At 44.1% G+C, this 24,203-nt stretch overlaps 1 protein-coding gene across 2 annotated transcripts in view; it reads right to left on the bottom strand.

Annotated features, from left to right (window-relative positions):
- The window catches only part of CHKA (choline kinase alpha), a 253,917-nt gene that overhangs the window by 163,825 nt on the left and 65,889 nt on the right, over positions 1 to 24,203 (bottom strand). Inside the window, exon 3 of one of the 2 annotated variants that reach the window (XM_029583211.1) lies at positions 15,188 to 15,241. The exons of the other annotated variant lie outside the window; for it this stretch is intronic. Coding sequence (XP_029439071.1) covers positions 15,188 to 15,241 — 54 coding nt within the window. The remainder of the gene's footprint in view (positions 1 to 15,187; positions 15,242 to 24,203) is intronic. 2 annotated transcript variants of the gene reach the window in all.

Here is a 24,203-nt window from a genome sequence, read left to right on the forward strand (position 1 = left end):
CCAAAAACACAAGCTTTTCTAGTAAAAAAAACCGGAACATTACTTATTTCTAAAAAAAAAAACAAAAAAGCAAACATAACAGCAGGGAAACTGTTCAAAATCATTGCCTCAGGTATTTTTATGTTATAACCCAAGTTTCTTGATACATAATTTGCCACTTTAGTCCAATTGGTGTATTGAATGCCCTTCTCAAAAATGTGTTCTGTAATTCCCTTGTGTCCATATTTAGAGAACTACTTGAGATGCTTAACACAACTGAAAATCCCTTTCTTGTATTTTAAAACTACTTCCAATTAGTCAAGTCAAAGGGATCTTTATCATTGCATAAAGAATTATGTAAATCTTTAGTCTGGCAATTGATTTAGAGAGCTTCTTCATCTCCTTATGCTTGATTTCCTCCAGGAAACTCAAAAGATGATAATTCCAAGTCTTCGGATAGCAATGAGACTACATAATGTTTCTGTTACGATCCCTCCTGTGGTTGCCCCTCAGGAGGCATCTTACCTTTTCCTTTGGAGGCTGCTCTGAAGCCAGGGCCTCGCTTGAGCAAGTGTCCAGGATTTGCTCCAGGGCCTGGGAGGCCTCGTTGTTCCAGGGGCCTGTCTGAGGCTGCTTGTGTTTGTTTGGACTTCCTGGTTCCGGCCACGCCCTTCTCCTAAGGGGCGAGCCCGCGGCTCCTCTCCACAGTTATAGGGCCAGCGAGGGGCGGACCATCTAGTCTCCTCCCAGGGAGTTGCCTGTTTCTGGACTATAAAAGCCTTGCTTCTGCACTCATACTGGGCCTTGCATGGAGTTACAAGACTCTGGTTGTCTTCGCTTCCAGTGCTCCGTCTGGCCTCTGGATCCCCTTCAGCTTGTGTCATTGTCTACCACGCCCTGATGTTCCTCGACGTTCCATAGTGTTTGTTCCTGCCCTTGATGTTTTTAACTCTGCTTTCAGCTGCCAGGAGTGCAGCACCTGCTTTCGGCTGCCAGGAGTGCAGTACATTCCCCGGACTGCGTATTGCAGCATTGCCTTTCCTGCGCTGCTTCTGCTCCCGCAGTTGTGGGACAGGGTGGTCCACGACCAGTCCAGCTGTGCTGGCTGTGTAGGGCGCCCTGAGGGACGGCGCCACCGTCACCCTCCCTGTTGTGTCAGAGTCTATGTCCATGGTATTCTGCTTCAGCGTCTGTCTACGTCTATGGTTCCCCAGTCTTAGTCTCCTGTTTTGGACCTTTGTCTGCCCACGCCCCGTGTCCGGCCTGCTGCCTCGTGCCATCCCAGCGGCAGGTCCGAAAGGGCCAGGAACGGTCGGAGGACCGTTCATCTCCAACATTCCATATGTTGGTTCCCGAGGCATGCAGGTCCGGCTGGGGGCCGGGTCCACGCTCACCTACCCTTGGTGCGGGGTCGTGCCAGGGGCCCAAGGGCACACTAAACCCCGACGGGGATCGCTCCGCAGCGCCCTCGTTTGGTAACAGTTTCATCTGAACATAAGTAAAATAGTTGAGATCATTCAAATCATATAGCTTATTCAGCTCTTGAAAGACATCATCCCTCCTTCCTCTAATGTGATGTAAATGGGTTATGCTCTTCTGTTTCCAACATGAAAATCAACCATACCACCGCCAGGAACAAAAGCCAGATTTCCTTGAATCAGGAATATAGTTAGGAACAGGATGACTTTCAGCAGCCTGTTCAATTGCAGCCAAGCCTAGTTCAATGGTGATAGCAAGATACATTTAAGACCACCCTCCTGACAATTTACTACAAGGAACATGCAACACATACATCAGATCCAGTAGAACTACTAAAGCTCTGTGCCCCAGTAAATTTACATATATAGATTTATAATCATGTATCCAGTCTAATTATTCTCAGTAAGCTGAATTCAGCTTCCTAGTTCATGGTCCTTGTTATTATATAACTTTCTTACTTTTCTGCTTTACCTCCACTAATTATAAAAAGTTGTTCCTTTGTTATGTTATGTTACACTGATCTACCCCTGTTCGATGTAAACCGACCTGATATGGTATTTAACCTTGAAGGTCGGTATAGAAAAATGTTAAATAAATAAATAAATAAATTTATAAACTTCCAAGTCTGGAAGCCCCATCTCTCCGCCTGACCAATCACTCAGACATTTCAATGGAATACGTGGCTTTTTACCTCTCCAAAGAAAAGCCAGGATTAGAGAAACAAACTCTCAAATCTTCTCTTCAACCGAAGTGGTAAATTTTTATGTAAAGCCATTTCAGAAAGATCACCATCTTGAAAAGATTAAAAGGAAGCTTCAAAATTGGCAGAGTCTGCCTTTATCACTGGTGGAATGAATTAGAGTGTTGCAATAGTAATGCAACATTTGCATAAATTGCCTCTAAATCTGTTGATATCTGCAGACCCAGATACCTGAAACTTCCAGAGGCCCATTTCAAGGAAATCCATCCCCCTATGTTTCTTGAAGAGCGCTTGGGAATGCCAGCATCTCAGACTTATCTGTATTAAGTTTGAAACCAGAAAATTTCCCAAAAGATAAATTGCAATAGGGCTTCCAGAGACTTCACAGGACTAGTAAAGAGACTAAAATATAAAAGGCTGCATACTTAAACTCCTGAGTTCCCAACTGTAAGCCTATAATTTAATTTAACAGAACACAAATGGAGAAAGGAGGCAACCCAGTCTGGTGCCTCTTTCTACTGACAACTCAGACTGAATACGATTGGCTACTATATTTGCTTTGGGATTCCTGTAGAAAGACCTACGAATCCCATGTTATCCAGAAGGTAGCAAAGATAGTAACCACTCCACCTTGTCAAATGCCTTTTTGGCATCAAAACTAACTGCCAAATAAGGAAGGTTTTGATTCTTGCTCAGTGACATAGCTGTCAATAAAAGACGCACATTTATCAGGGTGTATCATCCACAATCAAACCCAACATGACCTGATTTGATAAGCTTAGGCAGAATAACTGCCAACCTATCAGCCAGTGTTTTAGCTAATAATTTCTGATCAAGATTTAAGAGATGGGGGGCAGTATGAAGCAGGAGAGGATGGATTTTTTTTCCTGATATTACCATGATTCTGGCCATATTCTCATTATATGGGTACAGCAAATGTTGCTTACCTGTAACAGGTGTTCTCACAGGACAGCAGGATGTTAGTCCTCACATATGGGTGACATCACAGGATGAAGCCCTGTAAGGAAAACTTGTCAGTTTCTACAAAGCTTTGACTGACACTGGCACACTGAGTGCACTGAGCATGCTCAGCCTGCAATTATCCCTGAGAGCCACAGGTGTCTCCCTCAGTCTCGCCTTATAGCTAAAAGCGCAAGCGAAACTAAAATAAAAGTAAAAACGTATACAGACCCAACTCCGCAGGGTGGCGGGTGGGTTTCGTGAGGACTAACATCCTGCTGTCCTGTGAGAACACCTGTTACAGGTAAGCAACACTTGCTTTCTCACAGGACAAGCAGGATGGTAGTCCTCACATATGGGTGAGTACCGACCTGAGGATGCCCAAGAGTGCACCCAAGACATGCAAAAGGTGCAATCATTGGGGTGGAATTTGGAACGGAGGGCATCCTGAAACCCTTAACGGGTTGGTGGAAGATTGTTGGGTAGTTAAACCGAAAAGAATAAGAGTAGACGGACTGCCCAAACATGGAGCGTGTCGGCTAGTCGTATCTAAGCAATAATGGGCTGCGAAGGTATGGAGAGAGCTCCAGGTTACAGCCTGATAATATGTGTACAAGCAGCAGCAGCCGAGGGAAAGCCATTGAGGCTGGGATGGACGCAACAGAGTGTGGTTACACACAGTGTTGTAGTGAAATGCCTGCTTGTTGGTAGGAAAAGAGATACAGACTGTCAATTAGGAGGAATAGGTCTGTTTGCCCACTGGAACTCGCAGCTTGACTCTTGCCATAGAAGGAAAGAAAGTTAGGTGGAATTCCTATGGAGTGTAGTGCGATCTAGAAAGAATGCAATGCACTATTACTATCCAAGGAGTGGAAAAAACCCTCTCGCTCTGGTGAGAGAGGTGTTGGGAAAAATGGGCAGAGTATATTCTGAGTAAGGTGAGATGCAACGTCTACCTTAAGAAGGATATGAAGTTGAATACGTAAAACCACTCTGTCACGGAGGAATGCAGGATCGGATGAGTATGTAACAAGGTGTGTAATTCACTGACCCTGCTGGCAGAAGTGACTAATATGAGGGAAAGAATTTCCCATGCCAAACTGTGAAATGTGAGAAATGGAAAGGCTCGAACGGAGAACTTATGAGACTTAAGGATAAGATATAGGTTCAATTCCGTGGCTAGTGAAAATAGAGGCGGCTTGATCAGTGGATAATCTATGGTAAGCTGACTCAGAAGGGGTTTACCATAAATCAGGTATCCCCACTCCCAAACGATACACCAATTGGAGCAGAGGTGTACCTATGTGGAGGATGTCTGGGGAGCAGAATCCGAGGGAGCAAGAGAAAAGAGTGGTGTAGAAAAAGAAAAAAAGGGTAATACCCTTTTGTATGCATCATGTGGTAAATCATGCCATTTTGAATGGTAGGATTTATGTGTGGAAGGTTTTGTGACGCTACCAGTACCTGAGAAATCAGTGAGTCTATGATTTGAGACTGACTTGTGAGAAGGCAAATTGGTTACTGGTGTGATAGATTGAGAAGCATGGGAAGCATACTGGTCTCGGCCAGGACGTGGGTCTGAGGAACAGTGAACCCCGTCCCGGTTCAACATTAGAAGAGTGCTGGCTATGAGAGGCAGCAGAAGAGACATTTAAGAGGCCCTTGATGGAAGAAAGGCGTCTATGGGAAACGCATTGGAAATCGGAGCGGCTTCGGAGGGAACTTTTTTTTGTCCCCCCCCCCTTTCCCTACCTTCCCCTATCTAAACCCCCCCCCCCCCCCGTCCCTACCTAAATCCCCCCCCCCTACCTTGTTCGATGGAGTTACACCTGCCGGCTGGCCAGGCCCCAACACAGGTCGCTGTGTCGGGGCACTGCCATGCCCCCAGACACGCCCCTGGACCACCCATTTTAGCAAGCCCTGGGACTTACACGCGTCCCGGGGCTTTGCGCGCACCGGCGGCCTATGCAAAATAGGCACGCCAGCATGCAAGTGCCCTGTGCGCGTAAATCCGGCAGGATTAACGAGCGCAGGGCTTTTAAAATCTACCCCCAAGTCAAACAATTTTTTTTAGCTTCTTTCACAGAGAGAAACCATTTGATTCCATCAGTAAGTGCCACCCAAAGTTTAGCCGGCTATAACAAGGCCAAGCAAATACACAACGTGAACAGCTTAGAGCATATGGGTGCAAATTCCTGGTGATGAGCAGCAATACTGCTGAATAGTCTTAGAAAAAAAACAGTATTTTCTTTCCTCCATAATTAAACTGCTTTCCTGCTCTGAGTGACTGCATGACTTCCACTTTGAGAAAAGTCAAGCAGCCAAGCTATAACCACTCGCGGACTGTCCATATTGGTTGTGGGGACCCAGTCAGTGGGCACATTCAATACTCAGCTTCCGCTGCATATTAGAGGTGTTCAGTTCTTGAGGCAATCTTGTTTCCAAACATTTCGCAAACTCCCATTCTCCTAGGGAATCTAGCAAGTCAATAGAATTGTAAATTATTGCGCCAAGATCTTCTCTTAATCTTCCAGCTGCTCCTGTTTAGTGAAAGCAGTTTTAAGCTCAATTACCTCTGTCTGCATTTCCTGTAGGCCATCTTGTGTATCGGACACCCTCTGCTCAATTTCTGTGAAATGGCACTCAAAACTGTTTACCTTTTGCACCTCTTCCAGTTTGTCAATTTTTTTTTTTATTTGGGTTCTAAGGCTTCCATCACCACAGCCTTAATATCAGGTATTGCCACTGCTTTCACTACTTCCTGTTCCGCACTAGCATGTCCGTTCGCTATCTTAGGTTTACTCGATTTCGGCTTCTCTTTTTCCTTCTCTTTCTTTGCCAGCCAAGCAGCATACCTAGAGTATTTGCAAAAAATATGATAGCTAGCATCTTTACCTAGCTGATAATGTTCACCGTCAGCAATTTTAGCGAGATGGAGGTGGACTGAGGGTGACTAGGTCCAAAAGGGGAAAATAAAGTTACATCTCTCCCCTTTCTCATCTTCAGTGAATTTAAGGAGAAAGTCACAAACTTTACCAAGTGGATGAAGCCAAACAGCTGCAGGAATCAAATTGATAAAAATTTCCTAACATCTGTAATGAAGCAGAAGCCAATCCCCAAAAAAATAAATCAATCACACACACACTATACAAATTCTAGGTAGCATTTCAAGTAACATCTAGGATCAGGCAGATGTGGCCATTTCATAGTGGTCACGATTTACATTTTGGTGTGGAGTGTCTTAACAGTAGCCCTGAAACAGCTGTAGGCCAGGTCAGTGTTTTGTTTTGATTTTTTCACTTCTTGAAGAGCTCTACATCTTCAAATCATAATTCAGTGTGCATCAAAAATTCTCAAAAAAGAAAAAAAACATATGTACAACTTGATAAGTACTTTTTATACTGTGATATCAGGTGTATTTGATATGCATTGAAAAAAAAAACAGAACATGAAAAATCTTTTAAGATAGTTTTATTGCACATGAATATACTCAGTCACTTAAAAAAAATTCTTTTGGACCTAGTATTGATAATACTGAGCATGTTTCAAGTCCTAAGACAGTCCAGCTCAGGTCTGAGGTCTTTTCCTCCTCAACCAGACAAACAAATGCATTTTTCAGAAGCTTTGATTCTTACACACATTACGTCCTTGTCACTGCTCATTAAAGCCACCTACAAATTTGTCTCAGGGGCAATGGAGGCTGAAGTGACTTGCTTAAGTTCACAAGCAGCAATGGGATTTGAATCCTGGTTTGCAGCCCACTAATCACTAGGCTTCTCCTCCACATAAATTTGTTCACCAAAACTTCTGCCAATATTTAAATAAAAATGTGCAGGAGGAGCCACACAGTTTAACAAATGTGAGTACTGACATATGCAGGTACTTTTGTGGCATTATTCAGTATTTTTAATGCAAGGATCCACATACTTTATACACCCATAAGTATGCACACATTTTATACATAAAATAGTTGTAATATGTGCATGCAATAACTTAGTTTATGCATGCAGCCAAGAATTTTATGAAGCTGGTTGATACATGCATGAATCTGGATTATGAAAATATTTATGCACATACTCCCAAGCACCAGTTTGCCAAGACCTTGACCAGTTGGACCCAGACCTGCACTGCTTGCTCCAGACCAAACCGGGAAGTAATTTCCATGATTTGATTAGCAGGTGTAAGAGCATGCATGCTTATGATACACGTGTACTCCATTTATAAAATAATCAGATGGGTTTACTTCCAAGCTCCATTCTGGAACACCCTTTTTGTATGAACATACTTTTCGGCATGGCAGCAAAGCACATGCATGCTCTCACCTTTTGAAGATTCAAGTACCGTGCAGAGGCTCCATGTGCACATATATACCGATTTTACACAGAAAACCCCATGTAAGTCTTCGAATATTCACTCCAAAGCCGCTGACTTCTTCAGATAGTATAAAAAATAGTCAACTCAAAATCTAAAGAATTTTGACTAAAAAGACAAATCTGCAGGTGTGCTTAGATTAAAAAAACAAAAAACAAAAAACCCTGAGTCCTCATCCCCTGCTCCTCTATGACCTTAAAACTTGGTATGGAAAGAACACCAAACAATAGATATTTATTGGGGGGATACAATAAGCCTTCTTCCCTTTGAAAACAAGAAACCAGCTACAGAAACTGAAGAAAATCAGGTACACCATTGCTGAAAACTGCTGACCGGTGGTAATATCAGTGAAGGTCAGCTGCTCTTACCAAAACATCAATTCTTGCTGCCGGAAAAAAAACCCAAACAGGCCCGCTGTCGCTGTGGCAGTGTAAGAACTAACACACATGCCCAAAAGTGTTTCCACACATTTTCTAGAACACATCCAACTGGAAACAAATAATCACCACCACTCTTATATGTGATTCCCCTTGTCTTCAAAGACTATACACATTGCACATACTCCCAACCAGCCATGAATCATAAGAGCCTTGAGTGTAGAGTGGAAATGAACACATCAGGCAGAAGGTCACAAAACCAGTTCATAATCTGGCAATCTATGTTAGCACTCTCTCCATATGGCAGATAGCTACTATGGAGCACTATAAGGTGATTCAAGTCAGTATCTGGAGAGTGGAAGAAGAGTAGGAAGCAGGGCCATGAACAGCGTGATCTGTAATCCCAGGGTTCAGTCTGTGCATTAGGAAAATGGTAGGTCTCAGAACTGTTCAATGTCAGGCAAGGTCCGATTTGATAAACTACAGAGGAAGAAGTTCTGTTACTAATTTTAGTAGAATACAGGGCTGATTGGTGTGTTTTCTGAATAGGGAGGTGGACCTCTGGGAGCACAAAGGCACCTCCTACACCTGAATCCTTACTTATTCAGCAAGGAACATTTACTCCAAGCTCTCAATGTCAGCAGGACCAGTAAAACACACTGCAGAACACCTTGCCCAACAATATCCCGAGCCATGCAGGCTACTACAAATCGACCTAACCCTCTAGCTCTCATGCTACAGCTACAGCTGGCTCTAGGAAAGGACCCAGACTGGACAGTTCATTCAAACTTCACAGGAATCAGAGTCCAGGTGGACCACCTCTCTAGGCACTTTGCTAACAGGCAGCCTTTCAGGCTGCAAATCCAGATGGAAGGGCCAGCTATGCAGAGATTAAAGACACCATCTTTGAACACGCTGGGTGAACCCCAGAAGTGTACCAGTGGTAGATCCAGTGTGGAATCCTCCAGCCTGGAGAAAGTCAATGGAGCTTTTTCTACCAGCTCAAAAGTAAAGCTTAGTCGTGGCTCTAGCCTGAAGGGACGAATGGCACTGAAGTGGCCAAACTGGTCGACCTGGAACAGTTTTTGGACAGCGTGAACCCACTTATGCGGCAGTGGGTACACTAACAGTAAAAGCTCAACCGGGAGGCTGCTCTGGAAGTGGCTGATGCCTTCCACCAAGTCCAGTTGATACCAGAGACATTACCTCTACCAGACCCAAGATATCACAGTGCAAAGGCAAGACCCCTGCTGCAGACCTCAGAAGGAGCAGCCTGGTTCCTTGCACTTAACAGGACCCATGCCTACTGCCCTGCTTCAGCTGCAGAAAGAGGCCACCTTGCCCTGAGTATCAGAGGACTAAAATCAATTGATGTTAATTTGATGACCATGCTTTCGCAACTTTGTGGCCACTCCATGCTTGGCGGTCACCACTTTCCTGATTCCAGCAGAACCGGATGGCTTCGCTGTGCAAGCTCTGGTAGACTCAAGCATAAACTCTCTGATTCAGAGGGAACAGTGACCGACAAGTCAGTGACTCACCTGTATTCATGGAGACCAGCAGCAATATTTGACAGCCAGTACTTCCATGATTCATATACCTAGTCAACACCTTGGAGGTGCCTGAACAGACAGACACTGAGCTTGACCGTGTGTGCTGAGCTAGCTGGTTCAGCAATAAGGTGAATTTTAAAAGCCCAACGCGTACATTAGGGATGCATGAAGAAGCTGGGCTCGTGTGTGCCAAGCAGATTTTAAAAGCTGCTGAGATAGGCATATATCTCCATAGCACGCACATCTCAAAAGTTTTCAAGAAGGGGCGGGGCATGGTCTGGGCAAGTACCTAAGATGTGCGCGTAAATACTGACAACCCAGGGCATGCCAAGGCCACCTGATGCATAACTTTACTTCCGCTATGGATGATGTGCAAGTTTGAAAAAAAAATGGAAGAAAAGTAGATAGATCTGCAGGGTTAAGGGTCAGGGCTAACTGGGGGGTGAGGTTCCCCAACCCCCCCCCCAGTTTAACTGGATAAACTGGGGATGAAGTGGTGGCATGCGCCCCTTTTAAAACCCCCAATTTATGCATAGAAGCGGCATTTGTGCCCACATGCACACTTACCATTTCATGCACATGTGCACAGGGCCAGGTAATTTTATAACATGCGCACATGTAAGTTATAAAATGCTGAGCTCCTGGGTGCCAGCAGACATGCGCGTCAGTGTGAAATTTGCCTTCCCTGGGTTGAATTTCACTTTAAAAGGCCCATATATGCAAGTATATGGGCCAAGCATGAGCAACTCGTTTTAAAAACAAATTGTGCATATGTGGGGGGAAAAAAAAAAAAAAGTGGATTTGGGGGGAGGTCAGGGGCATTGAGCTGGGGCCAACATTTATGTGTAGCACATGTCTGACTGCTCATTTTCAGGTGTCAGAATAAAACTAACTAGTTATAACCAAAAATGGACTGGGTGGGGTTCAGGCTGAAGAACCAGAGGGTCTAGAGATGGACTGGGCAAACTGCTGGACTACGTGGTCAAGCTGGTTATTTCCTTCATTCACACGTTTTAAAGTCTGCTCACTCGTGCCCCTAAAAGCCAAGTCCTAAAGAAAGATACATGAATATTGTTTCCTCACATAACTGCTCAACATTAGGAATATATACAATCCAAATCCCTAAGCATCCCGGTGAATAGGTTACTCACGGGCCTCTTAGTTGTCCCCCTGGAACAGGATAGGGATGGTAATCCTGGGAACTTCAAAGATGCAAACTGAAGCTAAGTCTCATTCCCCCTCATTCCTAGGAGATACTAAATGTAAATTGTAAATTTATTTTCCTCTTATGACTTGTTTCTTTCCTTCTTACTGCTTCTTGTTTATCCCTTCGCCCAGTTACTCTCCCTGTTGAAATGTACTTTCCAAGCTTCCAGTTATTATGTGAACCGGTATGATGTCCCCACAATTACCGGTATATAAATGTTTCTAAATAAATAAATAAATAAGTCTCTTAGGTTTGCCTGGGAAGATGGCCAGATGGTAGATGGGAGGTCAGTCCCAGGGTTAGAGACCCCACCTGTCTTTTTAATGCAGAGTGTCGAAGGGTATCAGGTGGCAAAGGGAAACCTATGAACAATTCCTTGCTTCCCAGCCACCTCCTGGAGAAACTCCTGCACTGGTTTGTACAGTCAAGTTCTGGACTATTGCCAGTACCATCCTACATTATCCGCAGACATCACAGGAAATGTACACACAATCCAAAAGTTACAATACTACATAAAAGATAATCTGCAGGCTGCATACACGTTCATTCAGACTTCCAATGAACGATGCATGTGCAAAATCTTACGTAGCTCTATTCACAGCAAAGATGGTATGCATGGCTTGGAGGTGGTCTGGCGAAGAACGCCCAAACACTGGCCCCATCATAGAAAACACCCTCTCCCGAGTAAAACCTAAGCATGCTAGACCAGGTGAAACTTCTTGCTTGCTGCTGCGAGTGACCAGGCACCAAATGGAAGTCTCCGTATTCAGTAGGAGCTTGTGTAGCAACGCTGCCATTTTAATGGGAGCCAATGGAGATCTGCCAGTACCGGTATAATGTGGCCCAGGAAGTATTCTGTACAAGTGGTAAAGCTCTCCTTAGTATTAGCTGGAAGCCCATTGTACAAGGAATTGCAATAAAGCCAGTAAACCAAACCTACTGGGGTTTGAGCAGCTCCTTTGGCTCCAATGCCAATAGAGATTTTCTTTGAGAGAATTATTGTGGACCTCATTTTAACTTTGATCCCAGGAGCCCTAAAGTTATTTATTTCTTTAAGTTAGTTTTGCAATAAATGCTGGTTTGATTCCAGCATTGATTCCATAGTTTTATCATTATCAGTCTCTTAGATCTTTTGAATATAAAGCTTTAAGGAAGCTAAGTAAAATCAGTTCTTTTCCCCCACTTAAAGACCCCCCCCCCCCCAATACTCCCTTTACCTTGGTTACTGTCCTCACAAAATTTTGTGTTTTAGATTTTTTATATTCCGCTTTTCACACTTTTTTCAGCGCTTCAAAGCGGATTACATTCAGGTACTGTAGGTATTTCCCTATCCCCACAGGGCTTACAATCTAATAGGCTGATACAGTCAGGAGCGGTAGGAAGAGTTGCGTTAGTGCCGGGCGCACCCACGTTTGCCGCACGCACAGTCCGGCTCACCTACCGCTCGATACTGTATTAAAAATCGCATGCAAATTCAAGCCGCGTCCAACACGAGTCCATGAAGCGCAATCCATTTTACTGTATAGGTGCTTTATACAGTATCCTGGGTGCGCTGGTGCCTGTCATTTCAAATGACGTTTGAAGTGACAGGCACCAAGTGGATCCCAACTTTAACCAAAGAAAACCTAAAAACCTAAAATCCCCTCCTCCCAAAGCGACTCGACATGTAAAATATGTGAATAAGTGTAACCAACTTACTTTTTGTTTCTTTTTCAGCCCTTTCAGCCTTCTCTGCCGTCCTCCGGCGGGGGCTGCCGCTGCTGAAGACGGACGAACGCACGCCCGTAGTGCATGGGCGCTCAAGCCAGCGAAAGCACATGGACGGGCGTGCGTGACGTACGCTGTGACGTCAACGCACGCCCGTTCATGTGCTTTCGCTGGCTTGAGTGCCCGTCAATTTGAGCGCTCTAGCCAGCAAAGCGCATGACGTCACGCACGCCCGTCCATGTGCTTTCGCTGGCTTGAGCGCCTATGCACTACGGGCGTGCGTTCGTCCGTCTTCGCCGGCGGCAGCCCCCACCAGAGGACGGCAGAGAAGGCTGAAAAACAAAAAGTAAGTTGGTTACACATTCATATATTTTACATGTCCAGTCGCTTCGGGAGGAGGGTATTTTAGGTTTTACATATTTTACATGTCCAGTCGCTTCGGGAGGAGGGGATTTTAGGTTTTCTTTTGGGGGAAAGTTTGCCGTCTACCCTTACCCCCTGCCTCTAACGCAGGGGTAGGGGTAGGCGGTAAATTAGCAGGTTAAAAGCGCGGCTAAACTGCAGGTTAAAAAGGCGATAATTGGGTCGCAATAGCTAATCCAATCGTTTACATCTCATATACATGCCGCGGGCGGAAAGGGTTACCCGTTGATTTAAAGAAGCGGTAAGGATGGGTTAAAAGGGATAATGGATCGCGGGTTGGGCTAACGCAGCCAAATTGTGGGTAGAAAGCGGGTTAGAAGCAGGGTAACCGCGGCCGCGCTTTACTGTATCGGCCTGTTAGATTGTACCTGAGGCAATGGAGGGTAAAGTGACTTGCCCAAGGTCACAAGGAGCCATAACCACTCGGCAGCTACTCCACACCAAACTTATGCAGACAAAGTTACCGAGAAAGAAGTTAAAGACAGAGGGTAGTGCTGGAAGTGTAGCCAGATCACACCACTGTGTGGCTAAATTTGTGCCATCAAGCCTGTCCGAACAAATAGGTGTAAAGTTATCCAGGTAACTTAACCCGGACATTCAATAGAAAAAACAAAACAAGATATTATCCAGGTAAACTCCACTGAAAATCCAGATCAAGTTCTTTGGATAACCTTACCCACTCAGCAGCTTACTGAATATGGACCCTAAGGCTTTTCTCCCATTCCAGGTCTATGGGAAAACAGTTTAGGAGCCAGTGTTCAAAGAAAGCCAAGTGCCTGACTAAATTTAGGTGCCCAGATCATGGCCTGAAAATTCACTTAATTTTAGGCGCCTAAGACTGAGGCAGCTAAAGTTTGCCTACATTCAAGCATGTAAATTACTCCAACTCCAATCTGATGCATCTAAAATTTAGGTGCTCAGCACGGGGAGATATTTGAATTAGACTCCATGTAGTACTCATGAAGGTAAAAATCAGCTGTATGTGCTATGAAATAAGTCTGTGCTCCGTTCCGCACGGAACAGAAACAGAAATGTTTCTACTTCTTGAGGGACTGGAATTGTGCAAGTTTCTCACCTTCAGATTTTTCCAGCATAGCTCTTTTGCAGCCACTGTTCGGCAAAAACTCTGTGGGCTCTGTGCTTTTGCTAGGACACAAGAACATGAAGGCTGCCAGGCAGCAGCATGCAGATTAGAAAGGACATTCATCGAGCCTGGCCAAGCAGAACCAAGTCATCTGCAGATTGCGTTAATTGCAGAATTTCTGCCCTCAGCCAGTCTTGGGACGTGACTGCCGTTAGCGAGCAGGGTCAGAGTTGTGGCAGTCTTGTTCCAGCTGTCTAGCAATATCACATTCGCTGGCACACGAAGTCTGACTGCAGCGTTAACTGGGTTCTTCTGGTATATCTCAGTTTGTTCTACAGAGAACCTGGTGTCATGTTATTGTAGCCACTTGAACATTACAATCCTTGGTTCATGGTGGCCTGAGGTGGCAGAATTTTCTAGCATCAGTTTTACAGCACCACTTATGAGCTCATATTCCAGAGAATAAGTGACTTCATTTCTCTGTGCCCTGTTACCAATTCATATTTAGCTCTTATCAGGAGCTTAGTGTTCTTGGCCTCTCCCCTTACTACTTTCCCTCTGGCTCTTATTAGTTTCTCTACTCAGACATTCAAGGGCATTAAATTGCTAGGAACCCAATCTATCATTCTGAGTGTTCTGCAAAGATCATCGACTTAACTCCATGAACACACACACATGCATAGACATACATTTGAGGAAATGCCTTAAGAATTTGTAGCCAGAATGTCTAGTCCTCTCACCCAAGCATGTGGCAAGTAAATGCAAGATGTAACCACCTTTGAGATTTCCTTGTGTGTACATACATATATACACACATCTGAATATACATGGAAGATGTATGGATGGACAATTGAAACTTGTGCTAATTCAACTCCCTTGTGTGTTCAAACTTGGAAAAACACAAAACAAGTGTTCTCAGGAAGACCTACCTGCAATGTTAAACATTTCTTAGCCTAATCGTGTCACCGTCATTGCTACATAACTACCATAATTTTCTTCAGCATATTCTACAACAGGTCAAAGGCAGATTATGGACTCATTCTGACAAACAGCAGAGACTCAGTTTCAGATGTTCACCGAGCCTCCATCTCCGCCTTCCACTTTCTATTTGCAAATTAAGATGCAGATATCTGAATTATGACACTTAAATGAAAACCATGCCCAACGCCCCAGTACTACACTACTTCTGGGCTAAAGACTGATACTTAACTTGCTCAGGCGCTCTCCTACCTTATGTCCCCAATTACAGACCCTGGTCTATGGCTGTCTTCGCCCAACTACTACTCTCCCATCCCAGTTCTGTGGGTGTTTTGACTTTGCATGAGGTAAACACAAGGGCACATTTACCTGAAAGAAGTTCTCTTTTGGGGCTTGTCTGGACTCTCCTTTATTATAAGACATCTATTAATGAGAAAAAGCACACAATGTCAAAGGATGAGAAAATGCTAGCAAAACACATGGAAGACATCACTAGTCTCATCTGTTGATCCGAACAGGAAAGAGTGAAACTACATCATCATCTAATCCAAAGAGAACACAAACCCTGAAACACACAGCTCACCAAGAGCAGGGCCACAGAGGATTCGGAAATTACACCTCCCTCAAGGTTAAGTATTTGCTTCCTAATGTCCATCAGTATTAGCCGGGATTTTAGAAATGTGTTTTTGATGGGCTCAGGGCAGCACTGTGGAGGTTGGGGGTGGGGGAAGGTTTCAGTATTTAAATAGCAGGAGGTGCTGCACAACAGGAGTGGGATAATGGGCAGAACTGTTTGCATACATCTATAGCACTCTTTCTGCATGCTGAAAGTTGGGTTAGTCTGATTTGTAGGTGCTGGCAAAGTCATTGTAAACATGCATCCTACATCAGGAATGTATAACTACTTCTCTGGTAGTCATGCTTCTGCAAAGCTGCTATGCCACATTTAATTAAAATATTTCTGACCTGCTTATAATGGAACAGCAGATACAAAACTTAAGATAATATCTTGAACTCTACCCCCTAGAAACCATGCTTGTATCAGACCTTCGCCTTCTACAGTGTAGAATAGAAGATCAGATGTTAACTTTTGCTATATAAGGGGGGGGTCAGCATGGGATGACACCACAGTAGTGGCAGATAGCAGGGATACTGCAAGCCTATGTATCTTCACATCGGGTATCACGGTATTCCCAAGCTTAAGCAGCAGGCAATGATTAGTGATGGAAGGCTTCTATATGGAGAGACATGAAGGACAAAGCTAGGCCAACTGCCCCAGGCCCATGCAAGAAGTCAGGGATTTACACAGTAACTAGTGCAGAACACCTTCTTCCCACCACCAGGACTGCTACGGTAGCAGCACATGCTCCTCTGCAACTGGCACCGCTTTCCAGTCCTCAGCACTGGAGTCAGCTGCACAAACAGGATGTTTCCATCGCCACAGAAGGCAGTTTTGCCTATGCTGGAGAGTTAATCTTAACAGTATGATTTTACCTACTAGTCAAACGTCTTCCTTAGGATTTCTTTCCTGCCTTGGTATTCCCTGAAAGTGCTTTTCCTCCAATTAGCCTTCATTTTAATAGTAGACAAGATGAACTCAGGAAGCGCCTGGCAAGGGCAACTCAGGCTGCCATGGCACTGTGTTTACAAGCCAATAAAACAGGAGTTACACGGTGCTGGGATGGGAGTAAGAAGGGAAGAGTGGGGGCAGGAGCCAGCACTTAAAAAAAATATATGGACCTCACTTCTGTCCATTCAGATGTTTCTTTAAATATGGGAGCTAAAGCCAATGGAGGGCCTTGACAAAAAGCAAACAAAACCCGTGAATAAGCTTGGCTCCCGATTCTGTTCATGTGAGCGGCCGGGGAAAGAGTATTTCAGCTTTCCTTTACTATGGTCTTGAGGATGAGGAAGGCCCCTGCAAACAGAGCCAATGACCTGCATAACTGGGTTTTGGGAAGGGCAGCTCCTAACACCTTCCAATCTAGACAGGCTTCCAGGGCTGAATATGCTCCAACCCTCTCGCCAGGTAAAGCACTGCTGGAAAGGGTTAGTAGTACCACTCGTAGACGTCTCCGTTCCAGGCTCTTCCCGGGGGGGGGGGGGGGGGGGGGGGTATCTTTTTTAGACACTGAAGCACAGTGACCCAAGAGATATATGCAATAGAGGAAGCAGAATCTACTCTATTACTAGCATTCTGCTGAGATGCATTGCATGGGCTAATAAAAGTTATTTATCCCTCAGGAGCCAATCACATTTGTGGCAAATTCCAACATAATCTAGTTGGCCTCTTGGGGAAAAAAAAAGTCTGGCAAAGAAATGTATCCTTTCATTTTTTTCTTTAGGAGGGACAGTGTCAGGAATTGGCGACAGTGATCCTTTATTTACAGCCATGGAGCAGGCCTGCTTTACCCCACTGTGCTGTTAATCTTTCAATTTGCATAGCTTTGCTGATGTACCACAATGGCAAACAAATAGCCACATAAGGCACATCACAGCCCTATAACTTTCAAATTACCATGGACGAACATGGCATCTTTAAAAGATTGAAATGCCTGCTTTAACAACTCCCACAGTATTCTGGTTCACCTTCAGCAAGGACTAATCCCAGTCCAGTATCTGCCAGAAGTCCCCCCATTCCAGGGTCTACACATGCCCTCATAAGTAACAGGAGGCATTAAGGGTGCCAGGGTTTGGGTATTGCCACATCTGATATGATTAGTACACTCCCCATTCATCACATACCTGCTCTCAGCCAGAGACCAAGAAACATGCAAGTTGTGTGTGGACAGGATGGCCAGGAGAAACCTTTCACCATGTGTAGTTACTGTGTAAATCCTGACATTTTCACAGTATAAACCATGCAGCTGATGCTGCGTAAAACCTATTATGGAAAACATATTTCTTAATAAGCCATTAAAGCTGATAAAACCACAGAGAATGCTCAGACGTCAGAGATCTCATACTGTACCGTGAATCGTGTCTGTCACCTGGAAACCAGAGTGCTTTAGGCACGATCGCAAGGGTAAGCCTGCAGCAGAGAACACATGCACATACAGCTCAAGAGGTACATCACACCCCCACCTGCCTTGCATATACAGCCAGAGTAATGTTTAACCCCATCCCAGTAACACAAACTCCAGCTCTGCATGTACAGAGTAATGCAACATCCCCACCCAGCATATTCACAGCAATACCTTATGTCCTCTCAACACACACATACCCTCCCCAAACAGAAATATATTATCCCATCCTTCACATATTGAAAAGTAATCCATTCCCCATCCCTTTGCCCAGCACACAGATGTTCCTCCCAAACCGTGCACTCAGAATATGTTGCCCTTTTCCTCCAGCACCAGGCACCTGCAAACATTCACCTGACAATACATTCACTTTGGATGCTATATTCGCATCTTACAAACAAAATGCACAACACTGAACTGCCCTCTCTGCTTTGTTCGGCTTAGTTGTGGGAGCCACACACATTAGACACAGGTGGGAAGGGCATAGCTGAACTGGCCTATGAGCCTATTCCTACGAAGTTTATATTCCAGTTAGAGACAGCATACCATGCACAGATTTTAGATTTCCCAGTCTGTCAGGGTTTCACAATCTGCAGTCACTCATGCCTTTTAAAGAGCCGTAATGAGATCTTGTACATTTTATGCCCTGGCTACAAATGGTTTTGGGCACAGACTGTAGGTTTATCTGAGGATACAGAAGTTTAATCCCTATACAGAAACACATCCCCTCCCTGAGCCTTCAGAGAAGCTGCACACCTGTGCGCTATGTGAGATCTGGGAAGAGATGCCTTTTCATGCACATTCATTACACAGTTCTCTGGGTTCACATCTCCCACCCAGTGGGTTGGCTGGGCCTATGTGTGCCACAGAGTTGGTGCTCTCAGGCCTCAAACAGGAGAGAAACGCTGCCACTATGATGATCCTGGCTAGCTAATACTGTAACAGGCCGATGCAATATCTGTGCGTGTAAAACGGGTGCTCACTCTTAATGTGCGCCGATCTAACTCTCTCAGGTGCTTGATTTAATATTTAAATGGCTGCCACAGTAAAAAGGAGGCACTAGGGGGAACTGTGTCCCTAGGCCACCCAGGAGAGGTGGCTATCATTGCAGGTTAGGAAAACGGACACTCGTTAATTGAGCATCTGTTTTCCTAACCTGACCGCCAGTGATTTTTTTTTAAAAAAGGTTTCCCTTACTCCTTTCTGTTCCTCTGACTTAATATCGCCATGATATTATGTCTGAGGAACTACAGAAGAGCAGTATTTTCTGCTTTTCTGTTCATTCTTGAGGAGCCCCTAAAGTTAACACCTATTCCGGGGAAGGTGCACCTTTGAGTAAAAATGTGCAAGTTGGGCGCACACCTTTTTGTATAAGTGGGTAATAGCTAAGAGCCTCATCAACGTGAATTTACATGGGATGAGCGCTATTAGCTACACACTGGTTGGAATGCGCTAATCCCCTTATTACATAAGATGTTTTGGATGTGTCCAAAACGCACGTAAAGCCATGCGCTCAGCTGAGCGCACCATATTTTCCTCTTCCCAGACAACATGCCCGAGTAGCTCTGGGACCTACAAAACTCAGAATTGCAGAAAACCCCCAAAAGAGCAAACACCCCCCACACAAAACAGTGACGAGACTAGAGGACTGATGGTTTGCATGACCTGATGAATGAAGTTACTCATGCAACAGTGTCAAGAGATCAGGCATTCACAGATGGAGAAAGGCAATTCTGCAGTTCCTTCCACTAAATGCACAAAATAAGACACCAGTCCTCTATTTGAGATACTGTTCTAAGAATATGAGTGTATCCTGAAACTGACAAGGTCAAACAGTTCTATACATTTCAACAGGATTTGTATAGCCTCAAAACCAGTAGATAAAGTTAGTTCAATAAATAACTGCAAGAATCTGCATACAAATTCAACAAATCTGGGGTTATTCCTCACATTTGACTGAAGCAACACCTGCCATGATCAAGAGAACTGTTAAACCAAAGGAATCTTAATACAGTTTTAAAAATACTATGATAAAAGACCTATGTTTAGAGACATTAACACAGACAGCACTCTGATGCTAACATAAGATGTGCCATGCTGGGTCACACCAAGATCCATCAACAGTGGCCAGTCCAGGTCACAAGTACGCTGCCGATCCTCAATAGTGGATCTATTTCTTATATCTCACTCACAGGCATAAGAACAAGCTTTCCAAAGTCTACCTTACTAATAACTTTATGGACATTTCCTTTAGGATCTTATCCAACCCTCTCTTAAGTCTTTTTTTTAAACCGATATTAGTAGCGACATCATATCGGTTTTCAGCAGAACCTCAGATTGGAAATTACAAACAGGTAACAGGGAAGGGATTACATAGGAACAGAGATACAGAGAGTTTGAGATACAAGTGCAACAGGCTGGTTGCAGGAATACGCAAAACCAGAAAACAGTGAAACAATATAACATAACTTTATACATGGGTTCAGGTTACAAGCTGGCACCGCAAAGGAGTGTGGAAGTGTGGAGGAGCTATGGAGAACATGCTTGTTTGAAGAGCCAGGTCTTTAGGTTAGTTCTGAATTTAATAGCACATGGCTCGAGCCGGAGGTTCGAAGGTAGTGAGTTCCAGTTTGTAGGCCCAGCAATGGAAAGGGCTTGGTCCCTCGTGGATGCAAGGTGTGCCGTCTTTAGGGAAGGCACGTGGAGGGTCCCTTTATTAGAAGCTCTGGAGGGACGGTTAGAGCGTGTGTGTCGGAGTGGCTCATCTAGCCAGTTCGAATTGTGAGTGTAAATGGCTTTGTGGATCGTGGTGAGAGTTTTAGAGAGGATACGAGAGGGGATTGGGAGCCAGTGAAGGTCCTCAAGGATGGGAGTGATGTGGTCATATTTGTGAGCATTGGATATGGTCCTAGCTACTGCATTCTGCAGCATTTGAAGTAGTTTTATAGTGGAATGGGGGAGGCCTAGGAAGAGGGAGTTACAATAGTCCATTTTATATGAGAGAGTGGCCTGGATGACTGTGCGGAAATCACTGACATGGAGTAATGGTTTTAATTTTTTCATCACATTAAGCTTATAGAAACCTTCCTTGAGGATTGAGTACATGTGTTTTTTTAGATTTTGAACACAATGTTGTGCAGGAAAGGCGCTATATGCTGGGTCGTTTGCGAGGACGGGTTTGGGGTTAGGTGTTGAGAAATGAGCAGTTCCATTTTAGCGGGGTTTAAGGCAAGGTGGCGATTAGAGAGGAGGGTGTTAATGGTGGCAAGGCAATTCCCCCAGAATTTTAAGGCATCAGATAAAGAGTCAGTAATGGGTATGATGATTTGAACTTCATCAGCATATAGGTAGAATTTGAGGCCAAGGTCAGATAGGAGCTGGCAGAGGGGAGTAAGGTAGACATTGAAAAGGGTGGACGAGAGGGCGGAACCTTGAGGAACTCCTTGGGAGAGGGCGTAAAGGGTAGATTCAGCATTGCCTACTTTGACTGATAATTGTCTGTTAGATAGATATGATGTGAACCACTGGAGAGCAGAGCCAGAGAGGCCAATGTCGGATAGGCAGCAGAGGAGGTGAGTGTGGCTTATAATGTCGAAAGCAGCGGAGATGTCCAGTAGAGCAAGGATGTAGCAGTGTCCTTGGTCCATGCCTCTGAGGAGGTAGTCTGAGATGATACAAAATTATTCAGAGTAGTTAAATCACAAGCAGACTGTGATACATTGCAGGAGGACCTTGCAAGACTGGAAGATTGGGCATCCAAATGGCAGATGAAATTTAATGTGGACAAGTGCAAGGTGTTGCATATAGGGAAAAATAATCGTTGCTGTAGTTACACGATGTTAGGTTCCATATTAGGAGCTACCACCCAGGAAAAAGATCTAGGCATCATAGTGGATAATACTTTAAAATAGTCGGCTCAGTGTGCTGCAGCAGTCAAAAAAGCAAACAGAATGTTAGGAATTATTAGGAAGGGAATGGTTAATAGAACAGAAAATGTCATAATGCCTCTATATCACTCCATGGTGAGACCACACCTTGAATACTGTGTACAATTCTGGTCGCCGCATCTCAAAAAAGATATAGTTGCGATGGAGAAGGTACAGAGAAGGGCAACCAAAATGATAAAGGGGATGGAACAGCTTCCCTATGAGGATAGGTTGAAGAGATTAGGGCTGTTCAGCTTGGAGAAGAGACAGCTGAGGGGGGATATGATAGAGGTCTTTAAGATCATGAGAGGTCTTGAACGAGTAGATGTGACATTTTCACTTTCGAATAATAGAAGGACTAGGGGGCATTTCATGAAGTTAGCAAGTAGCACATTTAAGACTAATCGGAGAAAATTCTTTCACTCAACGCACAATAAAGCTCTGGAATTTGTTGCCAGAGGATGTGGTTAGTGCAGTTAGTGTAGCTGGGTTCAAAAAAGGTTTGGATAAGTTCTTGGAGGAGAAGTCCATTAATGGCTATTAAGCAAGTTTACTTAAAGAATAGCCACTGCTATTAATTGCATCAGTAGCATGGGATCTTTTTAGTGTTTGGGTAATTGCCAGGTTCTTGTGGCCTGGTTTTGGCCTCTGTTGGAAAGAGGATGCTGGGCTTGATGGAACCCTTGGTCTGACCCAGCATGGCAATTTCTTATGTTCTTATGGGAGTTGACTACCTTTTCCATGATTTTAGAGATAAATGGGAGATAAGATATCGGACGATAGTTGGCTGGGTCCTTAAAGTCTAACGAGGGTTTTTTAAGCAAGGGTTTAACCACTGCGTGCTTAAGAGTGTCTGGGACTATGCCAGAGGAGAGGGAGCAATTAATAAATCGGCTAATGGTTTGGCTATGGTGTTGGGTATAGTGAGGAGGGCGTCTAAAGGGTGGTTTGCAGGTTTGATCTTTTTGAGGATTGATTCGATTTCCTTGGAGGTGGTAAGGTCAAGGGAGTCTAGGGTGGCAGATGTTGGGCAAGGGGGGAATCTGAGGAGGATATTTACTATTTTATTGTGAAAGTAGAGTGCCTGTTCTTCACATTTGCTATTAGCTTCATTGTCAGGGATGGGGGGAGGGGCAGATTTAGTAAGTTCAGCAACATAAGAAAAGAGGGCTTTCGGGTTGTACATGTAATCATGTATTTTAAAGGTGTAAAAATCACGTTTGGCGTTAAGTGTGTAGAGTCTAATGATGTAGGGCAGATTTGAAAATGGAAACCTTCTGAGGAGAGGGGGCTTTGCGCCAGGCTCTTTTTGTCTGAGTTCGTTTTTCATTTGCTTTAATTCTATGTTGTACCATGATTTCAGATTTTTTTCTCTTGAAACCAACTATGTTAGCTGCCTTGACCACATTCTCTGGCAACAGATTCTGTAGCTTGATTGGGCATGGAGTGAAAAATTACTCCCTACAATTTGTTTAAATCTGCTGGTGGCTGGTTTCATGGAGTATCCCATAGCCTAGTGCTGTGTGAAAGGGTAAAGAACTGATCTATTTACCTGTTACGCCACATGATTTTATAAATCGCAATTGTATCCACTCTCAGTCTTCTCTTTTCTAAGCTAGAGAGCCCTAATTTTAGTTTTTCTCCATTCCCTGTATAATTTGTTACTTCTCTGTACCTGCAGCAACTTAGAAAACAATAAAATAGGACCCCAATAAGATCATTTACCCTTGTGCTATGTCTTCAGGAGTCCCACAGGGGTCAGCCCTGTCTGCTTTACTATTTAAATCTATTTAGCCCTATATGTCAACTACTGGCTAGCCTTTGTGAGGGCTTTCAAATATATGCTGAGGACATCCATTTCTATTTTCCAATGGAAAATTCTTATCTGAGGCAACTTCTACAATTTCTACCTGCATGTCAGCAATTAAATCTTGGCTGACTCAACACACTTGCTCTTATTCTAGCAAAGAATGCAATTGTTATTCTGCAACATTAGGAATCCAATCTAATCTGACCTTGCATGTCTGTGGATGATAAAGTAAAAATAGTCAAGCCGGAAGTCTTAGATTTGTTACAGATTCCAAGATGTCATTTATACCTCAAGTTAAAGTCATTATTAGAGCTGGATTTTATTAATTTCAGTTTTTGCACTGTATAAAACTGCTTTTACAACCTGGCAATTTCTGAATTGTTAGTCTGTGGCATAATCAACATCAGAACATTGTAATGAGATGCTTTTAAGGGGTAAGGGAAAACGCACGTCCAAGGGCAGGTTAACAGTGTGCTCCGGAGTGCACTGTACTGTATCGGCCTGTATGGGAGTAGGAATGTATCTAATTAGGGTCCTTTAAATGTATTAGTGTATTCACTATATGTCTGGTACTGGCCTACAAGGGAATGAGCAAACTCTTAATGTGTGGACAATTTGTGAAGTTA

Source organism: Rhinatrema bivittatum, chromosome 17 (assembly GCF_901001135.1).
Source record: "Rhinatrema bivittatum chromosome 17, aRhiBiv1.1, whole genome shotgun sequence".
In the NCBI taxonomy this organism is placed as follows: Eukaryota; Metazoa; Chordata; class Amphibia; order Gymnophiona; family Rhinatrematidae; genus Rhinatrema; species Rhinatrema bivittatum.